This window comes from Gopherus evgoodei, chromosome 8, assembly GCF_007399415.2.
Source record: "Gopherus evgoodei ecotype Sinaloan lineage chromosome 8, rGopEvg1_v1.p, whole genome shotgun sequence".
In the NCBI taxonomy this organism is placed as follows: domain Eukaryota; kingdom Metazoa; phylum Chordata; order Testudines; family Testudinidae; genus Gopherus; species Gopherus evgoodei.
Window position 1 is genome coordinate 111,903,285 of NC_044329.1, and position 20,325 is coordinate 111,923,609.

Consider the following 20,325-nt stretch of genomic DNA (forward strand, 5'->3'; position numbering starts at 1 on the left):
GGGGAACTGCTCCCCGCCCCAGCTCACCTCCACTCTGCCTCCTCCGCTGAGCACACAGCCCAGCTCTAAGTCTCCTCCAATCAGCGCTGCAAGCCTGGGCGGGGAGGAGAATTAGAGCAGTGCCGGCGTGCTCAGTGGGGGAGGCGGAGCCGAGGTGAGCTGGGGCCGGCTACTCAGGCAGGGTTAGCTTCCGCGGGGGGAGGTCTCCCCAGGCAGGGTTAGTTGCCGTGGGGGGGATGGGGAAGTCTCCCCAGGCAGGGTTAGCTGCCACGGGGGGACAGGGTGGAGAGGGGTTAGCTGTTGCGGTGGGGGGGGGAGCTGCTGTGGGGGGGAACTCCCCGGGTGGGGGGCTGAATTAGCTGCCATGTGGGGGCAGGTTTAGCTGGGAGGGTGCAAGGTGGAAGTTTTGCCTAGGGCGCAGAACTTCCTTGCACCGGTCTTGGATTACCTGGCTCTCATGAAACTACCTTGGATATGAATCTGACCTTTTCTTTATAGAAGGGAGTACATGGTGGACCCGCTGTAAGTGCTCCCAGGTCACTGACTCTTCTGGCTGATGTTCTAACTATCAGAAAGGCCACCTTGACAGACAGATGGGTCACAGAGCACATGGCCAGCAGCTCAAAGGGCCAGGCTGACTCGAAATGCTTCATGCAGCACCCAGCTCCATGCTGCAGGCCCTCCGAGCATTGCACTGCACTGGTACTGCGCACAGCCAGCTCCAGCTATGGTGAGAACAGAGCAAAGGGACCTTGGACTCAGAAGTATGGGAACCGGCAAGCTGGCAGCACAGCAGTGGGTAGAGGAAAGGAGAAGAAACCCCTTAGTCCTGACTGCCGCAGGGACAGTGGGCACAGGCCTGTATGGGGATAGCCCTGGCATAATGCTCACTCCTGTGGCGACGAGCATGGGCAAAGTCCCCCTTAAAATGCTTCTTTGCCGTGACATCGACAAGCAACCTGACAACGGTTATGGGGGGTGTGCTGAGCCCAGGGCCGCTCATGCTGACCCATGTCTCACTGTTTCCTTGTGCTCCCTTGTCTGTCCATATCCATCCGTTGTCTCTTGGCTTAACTTAGATCGGGGCAGGGATTGTCCTTCTATTCATTTTGTCCAGCACCTACCATAACGGAGCCCAGGCCTGTGACTGGGGCTGCTCAGCACTACGCTGATCTGAATCAGCAGCACCGTAGCTGCAGTGCCCGGGCGGGAGCAGGGCAGGCTGGCAGGGCTACAGTCTACCAGTGTCTGCACCTGTTAAGGATCAAGGGATCTGGACGTGGCAGGAAGGGTGTGCACGAGCATCGCTCACAAAACCCACCTAGAACCACGCTGAGGGGCAACTTCCCCTGGGGCCCCTTCCTCGCACACATACCGGGGATGCGGCTGGTTTGCTCCGGCACTGAAAGGATCAGGGGCCAGCGTCGTTGCACTCAGTCCAGGGCAGGAGAGGTCTTGGGGGACTGATCACCGCTCTGAGAAGGATCAATAGCAGGGTGCTATGCAGGTGACCCAGCTGAAGAACAGGGTGAGCCGAAGGAAGTCACTTTCCTTCCTCACATCCCTGGCCTGGCAACTTGCACATCTAGAGGGGACGTTTTGCAAAGAGCTGCCCTGGTTGCAGCAGGAATTGGTCTGGCGATGTGCTATGGCTGGTGTAATACAAGAAGTCAGACAACCGCTGAGGGAGGGAAGGGGTCCAGCACGCATGCCTGTTGTGTAACATAAGCAGCTCCTCTCCTCTGCTCCACTGCCACCTGCCTGGCACAGGTGTGAGGAAAGCATCTCCTGCGGCTGGCTGGCCAACAGTGCCCATTGCGGGCCCTGAGCCAGCTCTCTGCACCTGCACTCCCCGGCTGGTGGGGCCTGCCCTACCGCAAAGGTAATAACGGCACTGATGTGACAGAAGGAGGGAAGTGAGTCTGGTCCGGCCTGGAGAGCACGTGGACAAACCTCCCAAGCTCCCAGGGCGAGCGCTTCCCACTCTGCTGTAGCACATGTGGAGGGAGGATGCACCTGGAGGTGCCCTGAGCCCCTCTGAGCAGGACAGGCGGAGGGAGCAGGAGGGCTGGGCTGGGGACTCTGCCCCACCTACCAGGGTTGCTTTGGAGGACTAGGAAATGTAGTGTGAACTTCTGCGTGTGACATTTACTGAAACACAATCCCTGGGCTGAATGGAACAGGAAAAACAACTCGGGAGAATATTCAAACGAGCTCCCAGCACAGCACATGCTCAGTGTCCTGCAAACTCCTCCGAGCAGCAGCCTGGGGAGGGATGGAATGAGAGCCAGAGGCAAAAGAGGAAGCAGGGAGGCTTAGACAGACAGACCCACCCTCCAGAGAGGAGCAGGAGAGGACCCCCAGCTGCCTTGTCTCTGAGGGACTGGAGCAGGGCCAGGGACTGCGAGCTGTTCAGAGAATACACGCTGGGAGCGGCCTGGACACAAAGCCGAGGTGCTGTCCAAGACTGGGAGCTGCCAGGAGACGGCTCATTCCCCCTGCACTGATCTGAGCAGGCAGCGCACACCCGGGAGCATAGAAGCGCAGCGCTGCCGAGGGCAGCCCATGCCAGCACCCAACGCCTCGTCTCACCAGGCCTGTGTCAGGCATCGCCTCTACCCCCTGCAGGCGACAGCGCCTACTGCACCAGCCCCTCACACAGCTCAACTCGCCCATTGCTGGTTCTGTCTTCTGACCCAGGCAGCATGTCCTGTGTTGGCAAACCTCCCTCGCCACATTTACGGGCCCTGCCCAAGGAAAGGCTGGAAGAGCAGGAGATGAGCTGTAGGCTTTGGTCTGCTTCACGTGCCCTTTGTCCTGGGCTAGTTACACATCCTGGACCCGCGTTCTCGCTCTGCAATCCAGAGCAAGACCCTGACCCCTCTGGAAACGAATTACAGGGACCCCCAAGGCACCTTCTCTGCCTTGGGTTTGTGACCTCTGCACGGCCTCCTCTCCAGCACCCAAATCAACCAGCACAAGAAGTGAAGCTGGCAGGAGGAGAAGAGTGGGGCCAGGTTATCCCAGACCAGTAGCCAGTCCATTTCTGCCCTGAGGCTCAGATCCAGAGCACACGCTGCCGCATAGCACAGCCTGATGTATTCACATTACAGTACAGGAGGGAAAGGTTAGTTACATCGCTCAGCATCCATCCCCTCCCAAGTGCCCCCCTCTTCTGCACAGACACAGAATAACTGAGGCCAGCTCTCGCCTCACCCAGCCGCGTGCTTTACTCAGTCTATTGCCACCTTCTCTGCAGAAGGGACAGAACCCAAATGTGCAAATACTGCCTGCCAAAGCCACACTGGCAAAGCGACGGACACACTTGTACCCCGCTGACAGCAGCGGCCCAGCCACGTGGGAGCAGCCAGGAAATAAAAAGTGAAATGCCTGGAGAGGGGATGAGAAGTGAAGGTTTCCAGTCAGGTTGCTCCCCTGCCCCTTGCCAGGGGGGTCCATCATCAAGGAGTCATTAGCAGGGAACAAGACCAGGTGTGGAACATAAAATGAACCCCGCTGTAGCTGTCTGCTGCTGAACACTGTGAAGCTTTGGATTGCAACATGAACTCTGATCTCCCTCAAAATAAATTATCCCTCTCCCCACATAAAAATAAAGTATGACACTATTGAGAAACCCTGGTACCACTGAACAGAGATCCACCGGCCCATGGTGCACTGCCCGGCCGGCTCAGATCGAGGGCCCAGTGCCCCTCAGCACCAGGCAGGGTCCTGTCTGCCACTCCTCCAGGACACAAGGCCGAGGAGGCAGTTGGCTCCTGGCTCCAGCTCAGGTCAAGGCAGAGCCAGGGTGGGGCAAACAGCTGTGGAAAATGCAGCTGGATAAATGGCAGCTCCAGCTCCTATGCAGGAAGCAAGGAAAGTGCAGAAAAATAAACCCATGCTCAGCTCCCACCAGCAGCCTGGGTGGAGAACAGCAGAAGGCCATTGTCCCTTTAAATTATAGCAGCACCAACAGGAGTGAAGTCATGGACGGAGTTGTTTTCCCAGGGCAAGGACTGAGGCCAGGAGCTGCAGCCTGCGTGTGGGGAGGCCTGGCTCCTGCTGGAGGTGGGCACAAGCCAGTCTTCGCTTTGTACCATGATATTATTAGCATGATTCAACATTTCTTTTAAAAATACTACTTTGTACATTCAGGCGGTGCTGCCCCAGCCAGCACCGCTCCTGTTTGGCACGCTCTGCTGTGTGTCACTGACCTGTCTTCCCGTCTCTCCTCAGGCTTTTCCAGCGAATTCTATACACAAAAGTTCTATCTGCAGAGCTGAGGTCAAGAAACCGCCCTCAGCCCCACTCCCAGCTCTCCCCTGCCAGCCCCTTGAGGGATGCAGCAGGTGCAGCACTAGTGCCGACTGGAGATCCGGGAAGTCTCTCACACAGCACCTGTGCATTTCTTGGGTTTCCTTTGAGTTGGGATTCCTGTGTGGCTCTCCCACTGCCTGCTCCCTTGGCTGTAGCGTGCGTCTCTCGCCTCCCTCCGACGCGGGGTCTGGGACAACTCAGATTCCACTGGTGAGGTCGGTGATGACTCGGGCTTTCACCAGCTTCCGCAGGAACTCCGTCTCTCGTTGGATGTTGTGCGTCCAGGACTGACCGGAAGAGAGAAGAAGCGAGTCACTCTCCTGCTCAGTGTGCATGTGTGCACCCCACGTTCACCTCCCGCCAGCAGCCGCCCTGAGCTCTGCCTGCACAATCTTTTCAAGCCAGCACCTTCCAATACCAGCTAAGAAACTGGCCTTTCAACCTTCCTCACTGACACACGTCCTGCCTTAGGCAGCAGCAAGGCAGACACTCCGCCACACCACGAATGCGTTCCGGAGAGCCAGCCTGGAAATGAGCCCGATTCCCTATGCAGCCATCTACAAGCCAGGGACCTCCTCCACCACCATGCAGCTGGAGCAGCTCCGTCCCCAGGGACAGGCCCAGATGTTTAAAGCCTGGCATTTCCTCTACCATAGACACACAGTTTCTCTCTGACAGCAAGGCCCAGGCACCTGACGATCCTGAGAGCCTGTCTCAGGGAAAGAATACTGATCGTGGCTGCCAGGCCAGTACGCGTATAGCCGAATCAGCCCATGAGCGGCAATGAGCCGGGGGCAGGGAGCTGCACACTGGCTGAATGGAGTTGGGGAGGGCACTGAAGTGGGGACAGGGGGCTCTGGCAGAAGGAAGCTGTGATGAACTGGGAAAGTTCGTGTTTTCTTTCAATACTATGTGGGTGCCTGTGACGCAGCAGGGAGAGGGGTATATTGACCTGGGGAGGTTGCAGGGGAGTTTTGCTGGGACTGTCTGCATTGGGGAAGGGAGACTTTCCTTGAGACCTGATACCTGAGCATGTAACATCAGAACCAGGAGGGGGGTTGGATCCAGGTGAGACCTTTGCCTGGGAAATGGACAAAGGCTGGAGGAGGAGCTGGGGGGAGGGGAATGTTATGGAGTCCCCGGGCGATGCTCTGGAACTGCTCCCCACCAAGCCAGGCAGGACTTTGGGGAGCCTCCTCTCCCTTGGAGCAGACTGTCTCCAGGGCAAGAAGCTCACACAGCTTCACCTCCTGGGTCTCTCCTTGGAGCATTCAGCATCCTCTGCCCCTCCATGTGCTCCCCACAGTGACCCCACCCAGGCAGGGTCCTGGGGAAACCACAGGGTCCTGCACCCCCACTTTGCAGTCAGACGTGACTCTCAGCCAGCCAGTAACACAGAGCTTTATCAGATGACAGGAACAGGGTCTAAAACAGAGCTTGTAGGTACAGAGAACAGGACCCCTCAGCTGGGTCCATTCTGGGGCCCAGTGAGCCAGACCCCCACGTCTGCACTTCACTCCTCGTCCCCAGTCAGCTCCAGACTAACAACCCCTCCAGCCCCTCCTCCTCTGCTGAGTTCCTTTCCTGGGCCAGGCGGTCACCTGACCTCTTTGTTCTCCTTTAGCTATTCTCTTGCATGGGGGAAGGGCTCTGGCCATTTGTTGCCAGGATACAGAGTGTCGGCCATTTATGCACACTGGAGACTTAAGAAATGCATAGAGGAAACTGAGGCACTCACACAGTATTCACAATCCCACTTTGTCACAGGTTTCTTTCAGTTTTTGGGCTGGCAGGGAAGAGGCAGGAAACCTCAAGTCAGGGGTCTAAACTCCTTGCCCCCAGAGGGACTAATCTGAGGGGTCCTGGTTGTACATACAAGTCTTGTTTGGGACTGTGTTCCTGTTGTCTAATAAACCTTCTGTGTTACTGGCTGGCTGAGAGTCCCGGTGAATCGCAGGAAATCAGGGGTGCAGGGCCCTGACTCCCATACACCCTGTGACAGGAGGTCCCTCAGAACACAGACACCTACCAGGAGCAGGATCCATGGCAGGCCTTGCAGACAGTCAAATCCCCCTCTCTGACAAGAGTTTTGCAAATCAACAGGCTAATTTAAAGCTAATCCTTCACTTTACAGGCTGCCAGTGCAGAATGGATGAAACCTGATCCAGGATTCCTGAAACAGCTGCTCTGCTGCAAAGGCAGGCCCAGCTCTGGCCCCTCGTCAGGGGCCATGCAGATGTCCTGTGGCCATGGGGAAAGGGACAGTGCCTGCAGAGAAAATCTGTTTCTGGCCTGAGTCCAACACATGCAGCTCTCAGGGACAGGGTGAGCCTGGAACAACATCAGGATTCCTAGCCACGTCCCCTGCTTCCACACGTGGCCCCTGGTCAAACAGCGTGCTCCTTACACACTTGGCCAGGTCGGAAGGGTCAGCCAGGCATCCCACTGGGGCTAGCAGGGTGCACAGGACAAGAGTTGTGCCGTGTCTCCCTCTGGTGTAGAAAGGATCCAGCCCAGAAGCCAGCTGAGGGGCCCTTCGGGAAGGGAGGGGGGCAGGCACCCTGGGTTTGGTGCTGCAGCAAGCAATTGACAGACAGAAGGGCAAGTGTTCTCACACACGCAGAGGAACGATGTGTGGAGACCCAGGCTCAGGGCAGTGGTGGCTGCTGCCCCGGGGAGAGCCCAGGGCAGCTGGGCTGACCTCAGGGGAAAGCAGCACCTTCCACCCCGTGCTCCAAGCCCTCTCTGCTTTGGACTGAGGCTGTTGGGCGGCGGCTCACCAGTGCTGAGCTCATGCAAGGTGGCCTGGCTTGGGGTCCACTGCTCTGGGGTGGCATACTCCAGTTCTGGGATGGGTCATCCAGTTCTGCTCTGGATCTCGGGGGCTAACAATGAGGAATGGCCCAGAATGCCTCCAGGACAGTCGCTGACCAAACGAACAATACATTCAAGGAACATGCCTTGTAAACTGAAACAGCTTCTCTGAGAATGGAGATCACCAGCTCAGAGACCATCATGGGGTTGTTCATTCCCCCAGAAAGCTCGTGACATTGGACCTGCTTGTGGTCTGTCTCCTAGGTCTCCCTCCAAAGAGGATTTGGCTGAGCAAGTAAGTGCATGTAGACTCCCCTGGAGTTAATAGCGCCACAGAGAAGTTAAGGGAACAGGCTATGCCCCCACCCCTCTCCTGCCCCCTCCATCAACCCCTCCCAAAACAATAGCTCCTTCTGCTCCCGCAAACGCTGCCCAGCACTCCAGGAGCAGCCAGACCAGGGCAAAGCCGTGACCCACACCCGCCACAAGGTGCACAGAACTTCACATGGTCAGACACCCACTCCCGCCTCCCCTCCCCTCCCCAATAGCAGGCACCCACACCTCCTTCCCCTCCCCAGCACCAGGGCAGAAACCCACTCCTCCGTCCCCTCCCCCGGGGCAGACACCTATCTCCACTATGGCCATACTCTACTGTTTGAAGAGGAAAAAATGAAATGCAAGATGCCCTTAAGAATGAAAGCCTCCTGAGCCCCTGGCTGAGTTAGAGAGATTAGAGTCTGTGCAGGGCCTCAGCATCACAGCACACAAGGTAAGAGGGCATCGACTGGGGCAAGCTGTGACCAGTCTCCTGCCAACTATTCCGAGCTCTCCTACACATGGGTCTCACTTCCAGCGCTTCACACAAGCAGCAGATATTTTTACAGCTGGGGAAAGTGAGGGACAGAGGAGGGAAGTGACCTGCTCACCCAGCTGGCCTGTGGCAGAGCTGGGAGCAGAAGCTGGTTCCCAAAGCCCAGGCCAGTGCTCTGTCTACTGGGTCACGCGGGCTCCGATGCAGAGCTCAAATGTATGTGCAAAAACCTTCCTGGAATTGCCTCTCTCATCAAGTCACCTCTGGAATGGCCAGTTTACCATTTCACTGGTGTCAGGATGTGAGAACAGTGCCCGAGGTGTGCATGGAGTGCTGGGGGGTTGACTGGACTCACTCCTCCTGGGTGTCTTCTTTCTGCACCGTCTAACACAACAGAAGAATCCTATGGGTTCGCTCACTACAGCCTGGCCGGGTCCCTCAGCATGCACAGGAACTGGAGAAGCAGCCAGCTCTGGCCAAACCCACTTTCTGAAATGCCAGGCACTCCCACAGAGCACGCCTTACACTGGCACCGAGAGACGCCCTGTCCAGATGCAACAGTAAAGTGGAGCCGGGATTCGAGTGCAAAGCCTCCCAGGCCAACCTCAGCCCTGGGGAAAGGCCAGTGAAGGCAAGAGACGGGCACTCTGACCACAGCTGAATCTGGCTCCCGGCGTTCAAGGAGCATTCTTGGATAAACTGTAAGCCTGGCATGGTCAATGGCTACTTCCAGCAGCAGCTCCACCTGGCACTAAGAGGCCACATCACTGAGATCCCAGCCTGCATGTAGAGCCAGTGGGCTGGTGGCTGTGGGGCTACAACTACATAACTGGTGGTTGAATATCAAGTCACAGCAGAAGCGATTCCCTCATAGCGAAGGGCTCTGACCCATACCAGGGCTGGCAATTCCAGAGCCTCCACTGTGGTGCAGCCACCACTGCTTCAACGTGGTGCTGCTCCACAAAGACTTTTCTCCACGGGACTCTTCTGCATGGGTACAGGCAGGAGGGGTGAGGTTACAGATTACAGGAGAGGGACTTACTCCCACTGACAGACCCAGCTTAGCCGGCATGTACAAATGTGTCCCACAGTGGGTGGGAGAAAGATGTGGGATAAAACTTTCCAAAGTGCCTAAGATACTTAGGCTCCTAATTCACTTTTTCAAATGGTATTTAGGAACCCGAGACTTTCAATGCCCTTGGGCTCCTCAGTCACTGGAGTGATTTGGAAAAGGTAACCATTGCTGCTCTTCACACAAAAGCAGGGTGGCCCAAGGATCAGCTGCACTCTGGCAGGCTCTGGTGGAACCAGGCGCTCCATGGGCTCTCACTGAAGGGCTGCAGAATCCAGCAGTGATATGAACAAACACGTGGAAATGGCACATGTGCCAGTGGGGAGCTGGTTACGATAGGACTTAGGAGAATGTTAAGGGTGAGGCGTCTGCCAGTGGGGCTCACAGAAGGGAGGACATAAGGGAAAGCTTTCTGCATTGCACCAAGTTACAGGACACCTGATGTCACCCACTGCCAGATGCCGCCTGGTGACCACATCTGGGGATTAGCTCCACTCAAGGTCTGCTGCCCCCTCCGTGAGTTTCTTACGCCGCATCCTTGCTCGCTCTCCAGAACACGCAGTGCTCTCTCGTATAATTGCACTCTGGCCAGGGCACTACATGTTCTCCTGCTTCTGGGGCATCAAAGTCTCACTAAACAAATTGTCTCAGGCCATCTTCAACGCCATTGTCCAGCCCGTACCACTTCCCCAGGGGCTGGTAGGGTAACCCTGGCTTGTCCTCTAGTCCAGGTTCCAGCTCAGGGACCTTCTAATCAGCAGTCACAGTCTGCTCTGTCTTAAACCCTGCTGCCATTCTCCTGGGCCTTTTCCTACACTATCCTCTCTCAGGCTTCTGCTTCAATGTCCTTCTGGGTAAACCTTCCCTCAGGGCCTTGATCCCCAGGGCTTCTACTCTCCTGCTGGCTTTCTTCCTGGCCCTCTCTAATGACCAGAGTGAGCACAGTCTTCCTCACTGTAGCCACCCCTCCCTGCTGTGTAATGATGCTGGTTCTGGCAGGACCCAACTGAGAGTGCCAATTCAGGACAAATTGCTTAAAGCAGGGCAGTTACAGCCCCAGGCTGGGGTTTTTTCACCTCTAAGGCAAACCAAACCAGCTAGCCAAAGAGGACTTTGGTCTCACCCCACTGGCTAACCACAAGTCACACAAGCAACTCCCTTAGACACTCCAGTATCCCAGTATCACCACCAGTGCCACCCGTTATGTGGATGAATGGTTATGAAAACCAATAACCCAGTAAAAGAAAAAGGTTCTCCTGATCCCAAAGGACAAAGCCCCAGACCCAGGTCAATATACAAATCTGATCTTACCCACAAATCACGCTGTTGCCAATCCTTTAGACTCTAAAAACTAAAGATTTATTTATAAAAAGAAAAATATATAGACGAGAGCTAGAATTGGTTAAAATGAATCAATTACATACAGTAATGGCAACATTTTTGGTTCAGGCTTGTAGCAGTGATAGAATAAACTGTAGGTTTAAATTAAGTTTCTGGAGTACCTCCCCAGATGGGATGGGTCATTCAGTGCTTTGTGTAAAGCTTATTTGTAGCAAAGTCCCTCTGGAGGTAAGAAGCAGGATTGAAGACAAGATGGAGATGAGGCATCAGCCTTTTATAGTCTTTTCCAGGTGTAAGAACCTCTTTGTCCTTACTGTGGAAAATTACAGCGAAATGGAGTCTGGAGTCACATGGGCGAGTCCCTGCATACTTTGCTGAGTACAAGGCGTATTTGCCTTTTCTCAGTGGGTCTCTTGTACAGCTGATGGTCCTTAATGGGCCAACTTCCTGGTTTTATACCAGCCCTGCTGTTCCTTCTCTGCTGAGCTCCGTCATCACTCAGGGGCTGCTTAGGTCACCTCACTGCCCCCAGTGGTGGCCTGTCCGGTTAACTGGCCCCTACGCCTCATAGTCTTCTATTGTTATGATATAAATACAGTACAACTGAGATGTGTTTTGTGCAAGGTAAGTCCTGTGAGGTGGCACTGGAAAGGTTCTGATTTGCTGAATACTATTATCTTATTTGTATGCCTGTATCATTTCTGTACCTGAAGATAGAAATATTGACTATGTATCAATACAAAAGTGTTTGCACTGGGGAATGCCCACCAGACAGAATGCAATCAGACTGGATGGGCCATTAGGGAGAACAATAGGACTTTGAAGATGCTAATCTCCCACCTTCCTGAGAAGCTTCCTGAGAGGCTTTGACAAGGCAGGGTCATGTGATCATGTCACCTGGTACCGGACTCTCAAACCAAAGTGCCTTTCCCAGGGGAGCAGGCTCTCCTCCAGTCCAATTCTATCCCTATTGTCTACCTCCATTCTGACCTCCCAGCACCTCCAATGTCTACACCAGGGGTCTCCAAACTTTTCTGATCGCGAACCCCTATCAGTAAAAAAAATGTTGAGCATGCACGCCCGCCGCGCCGGCTCTACCATTTTCTCCAAAGGGGGAAAAAAAAAAAAGCCGCTTGGACTCTCGCCCGAACTGCTGAAGCAAAAATAAATAAACAAAACTGCTCAGACTTCTGCCCAAACCGACGAAGAAGGGGAATAAAAAGAAGCGCTCCTCCTGCCACGCACCCCCAAGGATCCTAGCACACCCCCTTTGGAGACCACTGGTCTGCAGCCTTGGGGTTATCCTGGACCCTGGACTTTCCTTTCCCTCCTACATCTCTAAGGCTGCCTGCCCGCACTCTGCAGCGTTGCTAGCTTCACATCAGACTCTAGCTGCTGAATGCTTTGTCCTGCCGCAGTCCCCTCTCCCGTTTGCCAGCATGGCACTTTAGCTGGAGGTACTGAACAAGAGGAGGAAGTAGGATCTGAGCTCTGGTCTGCTGGGAAGAGATGGAATTTTCCCTCACAAATCATCTTCCTACCACAGAAACTACTAACGACTTCAACGTCTTTAACCGTTTGGAGGCACAATTCCTGTCTTGTAGAGAATGATGGTCAATTAATGTGACTGGAGACAGGGGATCTGGTTGTTTGTATTATACGTATTTTACCAGCCCAGCTCCTCACACCAGCCTAAGTCTCTCTCTCTCTCCCCCCCCCAACTGGGTCCCCACTTACATATGTGCTATCTTTACACTAGTGAGTAATCCTATTGAGTTCAATGGGGCTACTCGATGCCTAGAGCCAAACTCTGCATGTTTGCAGCATCAGGATTAAAGATGACCAGCAAAGGGGGTTTAAATCATTCGGTTTTGTGCCCTTCTTTCTTCTTCCAGTTTGTATAAAAAAAGTTTATTTTAAAAACCTTAAAAACTAAAGAGCTTGTTTTTTAAATTCTGCTTTGCCCGTTATAAATAGGAACTGCTAACTCCTGCTCTCGCCTGGAGTTGTGTCTTGGCAGCACCCACTGCATGTGGGGAGAAGGTCTGGAATCCAGTCTCCCTTGTCCATCAGGCAGTGACGTGAAAGAGACGTTTAAAACTTGCCTGGCCCCTTCCCCCAAGGACCTGCAGCTTCTGGCCTCTTGTGACATTCTAATCACTCTAGCTCTCCAGTTGCCATAGTGTCTTCTAGACAATGTAAGTCTTGCCTGGAGACTCAGCAATGCCCATCAGACAGGCCTGGACTTGTGCTCCCCAAGCACATGGGACTGAGAGTCTAAAACTGAACACAGGGGCCCCATGTCTGGCCTTTCTCCTGCCCCCATTTATCCTGCAAGCAACAAGGACACTGAAGACTTGAGACTCTTCCCTAAGAGATGAGCTGCTCAGGGCTTCTGTGTTTTGTAAGAATTTCTAGAGGGAGACAGAACACACAAATCAGAACCTGAGATATAATGTCAGTAAGATTTGCAGGTTGATGCATGCTCTGTTGGGAACAAGCTCCACAGGAACCAATAGGAGTGAGTGAGAGGTATGTAAAGCCAAAATTATCCAACAGATGCACTTATAGGCCACAGCTCCCAAGGGTGTAATCCATTGTCCAGAATGTATCCATCCCTTTCCCCCAACTTCTTCAACCGGGGTGCAGGATTTGGCTCCTCCCCCTAAAAACCCTCTGAAGTAGCAGCAGGTCCAGCTCCTCAGCTCTGCTGATCAGCTGGTGATACCCATCCAGAGTTCTGTGCCTCCCACCAAGTGATGGTGCAAGCAAATCCTGCAGGATATCCCACAGGAAGAGGGGTTCCCCCTGCAGGGCTCTCCCTCACAACATGAGGGGGGAGGGATAGCTCAGTGGTTTGAGCATTGGCCTGCTAAACCCAGGGTTGGGAGTTCATTCTTTGACGGGGCCACTTAGGGATCTGGGGCAAAAATCTGTCTGGAGATTGGTCCTGCTTTGAGGAGGGGGTTGGACTAGATACCTCCTGAGGTCCCTTCCAACCCTGATATTTTGTGCATCTCCCTGCATCCTCTGCAGGTCTGGAGACAGCATGCTGGAGGTGATTTGAGTGGGCAGGGGAGATGAGTACACAGGATCTCCTACACACAGACCCCCAGGGCATCCCCCACCTCAGAGTACAATTCAGACCAGTGAGTTCCTGTTTGACCAGCTTAGAACAGAAGCCCCAGACTGGGTCTTCCTCTATGTCTGCACAGTGACTGTCCAGCAGCTCAGCAGTGTCCATGTCTTGCAATAGCTGCCATTAACAGAGACTGTATTACCAGAATGGGACCAGCCACTCTGTTGTGCAGTTTGTTGGAAAAGAAGAATAAAAAATACCTCAAGAACTGCTAAACCCCGTTGTAGCTGCGATGCTGTTTATGTTGTGTGGCTTTGTTAGTCTGTTATTCCTTGGGGGCTGAAGAAGTCCTTTAGGCAATTATGGCTGAGATAGGGTTGGGACCTGACATTTGCTTGACTGAGACAGTGCATTGTTCTAAACCAAGCTGTGAGAACCGGGGGCATTTTCCAGCACTCCAGACAGTGCATTGTTCTAAACCAAGCTGTGAGAACCGGGGGCATTTCCAGCACTCCAGACAGTGCATTGTTCTAAACCAAGCTGTGAGAATCGGGGCATTTTCCAGCACTCCAGACAGTGCATTGTTCTAAACCAAGCTGTGAGAACCGGGGGCATTTCCAGCACTCCAGACAGTGCATTGTTCTAAACCAAGCTGTGAGAACCGGGGGCATTTCCAGCACTCCAGACAGTGCATTGTTCTAAACCAAGCTGTGAGAACCGGGGGCATTTCCAGCACTCCAGACAGTGCATTGTTCTAAACCAAGCTGTGAGAACCGGGGGCATTTTCCAGCACTCCAGACAGTGCATTGTTCTAAACCAAGCTGTGAGAACCGGGGCATTTTCCAGCACTCCAGACAGTGCATTGTTCTAAACCAAGCTGTGAGAATCGGGGCATTTTCCAGCACTCCAGACAGTGCATTGTTCTAAACCAAGCTGTGAGAACCGGGGGCATTTCCAGCACTCCAGACAGCGCATTGTTCTAAACCAAGCTGTGAGAACCGGGGGCATTTTCCAGCACTCCAGACAGCGCATTGTTCTAAACCAAGCTGTGAGAACCGGGGGCATTTCCAGCACTCCAGACAGTGCATTGTTCTAAACCAAGCTGTGAGAACCGGGGGCATTTTCCAGCACTCCAGACAGTGCATTGTTCTAAACCAAGCTGTGAGAACCGGGGGCATTTTCCAGCACTCCAGACAGTGCATTGTTCTAAACCAAGCTGTGAGAACCGGGGGCATTTTCCAGCACTCCAGACAGTGCATTGTTCTAAACCAAGCTGTGAGAACCGGGGGCATTTCCAGCACTCCAGACAGTGCATTGTTCTAAACCAAGCTGTGAGAACCGGGGGCATTTCCAGCACTCCAGACAGTGCATTGTTCTAAACCAAGCTGTGAGAACCGGGGGCATTTCCAGCACTCCAGACAGTGCATTGTTCTAAACCAAGCTGTGAGAATCGGGGCATTTTCCAGCACTCCAGACAGTGCATTGTTCTAAACCAAGCTGTGAGAACCAGGGGCATTTCCAGCACTCCAGACAGTGCATTGTTCTAAACCAAGCTGTGAGAACCGGGGGCATTTCCAGCACTCCAGACAGTAGAAGTCTCTCAATAAACGGTAACTGGAGCAAGAGCATCTTCAGAGACATTTACTAGTTTTCTCAGACAGACAGTCTCGTTTCTCCTGCTCTCAGCGTTGTAAGATGATTGTTTGCTCAGGCTCAGCTGGATCACCATCAAGACGAGTTTATTAGTTACATGTTATTAATCTTTTAAAAATATTTGTGAAATATATGAAATGAAATCAAAATAATCCAGCTGTTTTATAATGGGATGAAAATGCTTCAGATTACGCCCTGGGCTGAGCCAAGGGAGAGAACGGTCCCAAGCTGTGAAGATAAAGGACGAGGTGGCGAGTGGAACCAGTGGGGTCTCCAGGAGGAAATGCATGGGGATTGAGGGAGGGAATCCTGGCTTTTAAGGTGAAGTTAATAGGGTAAGGCCAGCTCCTCCAGTGCTGGGCAGGTCACCAAATCCCTCTCTATGACACTTTGCTGACTCCCCCCCAACAGGGTTTCTTCTTATTCAAAAATGCATCGTCTGGTCTCATGCAGAAAGCTGAGATGCACAACACCATTACTGGTGCCATCCTGATGCTTACTGCAGTAGCAGTGTGGGATGAGAAAGTGGCAGAGGAAAAAAAGTCTAGAATGAGCCAACTCTGTCAAGAGCTTGGGAGCGCTGCAAACAAGGTTTGCTGAAAGCCTGCAAGACATTCCAAACAACATGGACCCTAAGTCCTAGCCAGAACTATTAGCAAAAGAAATTGGGATTGAAACATGAGCCCCCTGGATGGTACTGCAGGTAAAGCTCATACAGATCATACACAACCTTCCATGTCACCCCCAGGAGGAGACAATGCCAAGCAGCACCGAAATTCTGTGAAGGCCTGGGCTGCCAGGGACAACTCTGAATGGGACACACTCTGGTGGGGACCTGGCTGTCCCCCAGCAGGAGTTTAAATGGACAGCTGAGCAGCAGCAGGCTTTCACTGTGAAGTTTCTCACATATGATCACATTTCCTTGTGAACTGAAGTGAATTCCACAGTCAGCCTCTCTTGCCTGCTGGAGAACTATACAGCCCCAGAGAAGTCATTAACCAGAAGGCCTGTGCTCTGCTAGAGTTACCAGCAGCACTGGTTCTACACAAGAGGTAACCACAAAGCTCATCATCAGAAATATTCAAGACCACCAGAAACCATTGTGGAGACGGCTGGCCCTGGCTTCACCGTCCTTTAAAGCCTGCCTGCCAGCACAAAAGGGACTAGGAAAAACAACTCTTTCTTAGTAGGTGCTCAGCTGGGCTAACCTGTCTTAGTTCCATCAAAGTCAATCTGCCCGCTGCGTGGAGGAAAGCAAGCTCACCTACGAGGAAATTAACTCTCAGGCCTTCAGGAGTTCTCTCAAGCTGACCCCTCCTGTTCTGCTCCACAGGGATCCTCGCTGGGCAGCTAAACTGTCCTAAGGGGCACATGAGGAATAAATTCAGTGGTTCCAAACCCAGACTTCTGCCTGGGAACATACACAGAACTCTCGGACGGCCAAGAAACCCACAGCATTCAGGTGTCCTCAGCCGTTCCTTCTGGCGGCAGGGCATGCAATGTTCGTACAGCCGTACAGGACACTGGAGGACACGATGCAGGGAGAAGCCTTCTGCGCACAGATAACGGTGCCTCCCTGGACATGGAGGGACCATGATACATTGTCCCATGAGGAAAGCAGAGACCAAGCAAGTGTACACACTTGTTCAGACTGATTCACCTCTTCTGTACAGCTCCATGCCACTCAGCATTTCTACAGTGAAAAATTATCCCCCCGCCCCCAGCAGTGAGCCAACGAGTGTCTTTCACTGGCCTTTTTGTGTAATCAGAACCAATTCCTTGGAGATGAGTCACTGGGCTTTTGGGGGTGTCCAGAGAGATGTCAAGTAGGCATCTCATGTAAATCAGTGACACACCTTGTGGTTGGGAAATGCACACTGTAGCCCGCAGGCCTGTTCCCTTCCAGACACAGCACAATGAACAGTCGGTTTGATGGACATTCCCAAAGAGATTTTCTCTCTCTCTCACATGCTCACCCACACAGGCGGGAGAAAGTTTGTATTTACGGTCCCTGTAAGAATAACAGTGGTTTCGGGGAGGAGCTCTAGCACCTTTCTGCAGCTGCTAACTGGTGCTTAGACACTGTAAAGATTTCACAGTCTTTTACGCTGAAAGAGACCTCCAGTGGGGCCTGTCCCAGGCCAGTCCCCCGCACCAGGCCCAAGCCCATCGTAGGGGACCCCGGCCATCCTCTGATACCCTCACAGCCTTGAATCAGCCTCAGACTGGATCAGCACATGGTTCACTGCACTCTCAGAGTTGCTACGGACGATTTGGAATAGCACTAGGCCCAAAGTATCAGAGGGGTAGCCGTGTTAGTCTGGATCTGTAAAAGCAGCAAAGAATCCTGTGGCACCTTATAGACTAATAGATGCATCTGAGGAAGTGGGTATTCACCCACAAAAGCTCACACTCCAAAACGTCTGTTAGTCTATAAGGTGCCACAGGATTCTTTGCTGCTTTTACTAGGCCCAAAGCAGACCCTGGCAGGACCTCCGGAACGGGGCTCACAGCACGCCTCCTTGTGTCTGGAAACGTCGCTGCCCCTCCATTGGGTTCTCCCTTGCTGCTCGCTGGTCACTGCAATAGCCTCTGGTCTGGTAACTTGGCCCTCTGACTCACCAGAGAGTCCACCCCTTCTGGGGTTACAATGTGCACCAGGGAACTGTCCAAATGCTGCTTCCAGGGGGGTTCAGCCCCTCCTTGGGCTCTGTGACATTCTACCAGAGGCTGATGGGGGAACCAGCTCACCCGCTACACCAGGTTCCAGCCCAGGGACCTAGAACCAGCAATCTTGGTCTGCTCCTGTTTCCCTGGGCTCTTTCCTACCAAGACTCTCTACTTTCTCTTGCCTTGTGTTGGGTTTCCCACAGGAGCCGACTCTATGCCCTGTGGCTGCTTCAGCCCCTTCTAGCTCCTTGCCAGACTCCTTTCTCCAGGACAGCCCTCAGGGCTCACTCTGCCCCGGACTTACTCCTTGTCCCTGATGTTCTCCCTCATCCCGGGGACTGACTGCAGACTCTTTCCCCTGTAGCCCCTCTCTGCTCCCAGCTCCCTGGCTTTATATGCTGCCCCAGCTGAGCTTCCTTTTCAGGTGACCCCGCTCCTCCCTTTCTCAGGCTGCCGTTAATCCCGTGATACCCCATTACAACCCCACCTCCAATATCTCCCCACAACCCGTTATCACACCAAAGGGGCTCTTGTCGAGCCACATGCAGTCTCAGTTGTTATTGGTATTTAGCCTCCCTTAGTGCTTTCCATTTGCAGATCTTAAAGCTCTTTGAAGAGAGGGACACTGAGGTGCAGTGAATTGCCCCAGGTTGTATGGCACGTTTGTGGCAGAGCAAAACGAGAAGCCAGGTCTCCAGACTGCAGTCCCTTGTTTTAGCAATCCCGACTTCATTTCAGTGGCCGACTGGCAGAGCAAGGAGGGACAAGAAATTGTCCCCGGACTCATTTAATCCTAGGCTTTATGGCTCTGCCTTATGCACAACTCAGAGGAATTCAAGTTTCACTGGTACACTCCACCCACCCAGCATGGCTACTTCAGAGGTCAGCTCCCGGCTCTCCGGAGAGCCCGTTTTAGAGACACACTCTGCCCAAGTCAGTCCAGAACAAACATGGGAGGCTCTTTTCTGTGACACGCCGAAAGTCCTGTAGAACGGACCTGACACTTGCTCCAGTGTGCCTCAGTGTTAACACATTGCTACCCTCAGCTGTGTTCTAAGAGCCACACACAAAGTCCGTCCTCCGCTCCCTATGCTAGATTCCCTCCCATTTCTGCAGAGCTCTGTCAAACTAAAAACAGTTAGTAGACAAATGGCTTCAATACAGCAAACTCCACGAACTGCTCCTCCAGGTACGGGACGGGCTGGGCCACAGAGGCCCACAGGCAGAGCTGAAGTAAGCGCACTTGATGCTCTCGGTCTGTGGGATGAAGCCTCCGCGAGGACACAGTAATGACTGGCAGAGACAAGTCTCACTTGGACCTCAGCTTAGGCTGTTAGTTCTAAGAGCAGCATTTCGCACAGGCTATCAACAAGGCAGGTTGGGGAAAGCCTTCTGGTTGGGAACAACATATTGGTATCTTCTCTGAACTCTGTCTTCAGCCGACATCTACTATTCAGTTTGGTCAACCCCAGCCTGTGAGCTCTTTGAGGGATGCAGCAGCAGGCACAATCCAGGCAACTGTTCCCTTCACTGTCCAACTTTCTCCCCAGGTGACTAACAGGCACCAGCTACCATGACTATTAACATGAGAGGAAGAAATGCAATCCACCTGCCTCTCTTCAGATTCCACAATATCACAAACCATTTGTCATGGGGCAGGCAAGGAGGCTCGCGGGGTATCAATTATTGATAGTTGGGAGCAGATGGCTTTTCTTGTAGCAAGGAACTGAAATGTAAGAGGAACCTGTGTGTGAGGTGAGGATTAGACTGGCAGCCACATATCGAATGACCACACTTCAAACAGAACAGGACCCTATCTACAAAGATCAAATGTGAGCAGCTCGTGGTCCTTCAGGGCTCTCACCAACAGCCCCAGCTTTGGAAAGAAATCAAAATAAAATGGAGATTCATGATGCTTTGATTGGTGATGAAATTACTAGGCAGCAGGTTTCAAACAAACAAAACCAAGTACGGCTGTCAAGCGATAAAAAAATTAATTGCTATTAATCGCACTGTTAAACAATAACAGAATACCATTTGTTTAAATATTTTTTGATGTTTTCTACATTTTCAAATATATTGATTTCAATTACAACACAAAATAAAAAGTGTACAGTAAAAAGCAACAGAGTCCTGTGGCGCTTTATAGATTAATAGACGTATTGGAGCATGAGCTTTCGTGGGCGAATACCCACTTCGTCAGATGCGTGTAGTGGCAATTTCCAGAGGCAGATATAAATATGCAGGCAAGAATCAGTCTAGAGATAAAGTTAGTTCAATTAGGGAGGATGAGACCCTCTTCTAGCAGCTGAGGTGTGAACACCAAGGGAGGAGAAAAAGATGGTTACTCACCTTTGTAACTGTTGTTCTTCGAGATGTGTTGCTCATATCCATTCCAATTAGGTGTGCGTGCGCCGCGTGCACGATCGTCGGAAGATTTTTACCCTAGCAACACTCCGTGGGTCAGCTGGGTCGCCTCCTGGAGTGGCGCCGGATATACACCCCTGCCAACCCAAAGGCCCTTCAGTTCGTTCTTGCCGGCTACTCCGACAGTGGGGAAGGAGGGCG

The 20,325-nt window shown here is 52.9% G+C and overlaps 1 protein-coding gene across 13 annotated transcripts in view; it reads right to left on the minus strand.

Annotated features, from left to right (window-relative positions):
- Positions 1-349: 349 nt before the first annotated feature.
- The window catches only part of ST3GAL3 (ST3 beta-galactoside alpha-2,3-sialyltransferase 3), a 444,286-nt gene continuing 424,310 nt past the window's right edge, over positions 350-20,325 (minus strand). For all 13 annotated transcript variants that reach the window (XM_030572865.1, XM_030572866.1, XM_030572862.1 and 10 more), the window contains one exon: positions 350-4,604. In XM_030572865.1, the coding sequence (XP_030428725.1) occupies positions 4,515-4,604 (90 nt within the window). In that variant the 3' untranslated portion in view covers positions 350-4,514. The remainder of the gene's footprint in view (positions 4,605-20,325) is intronic.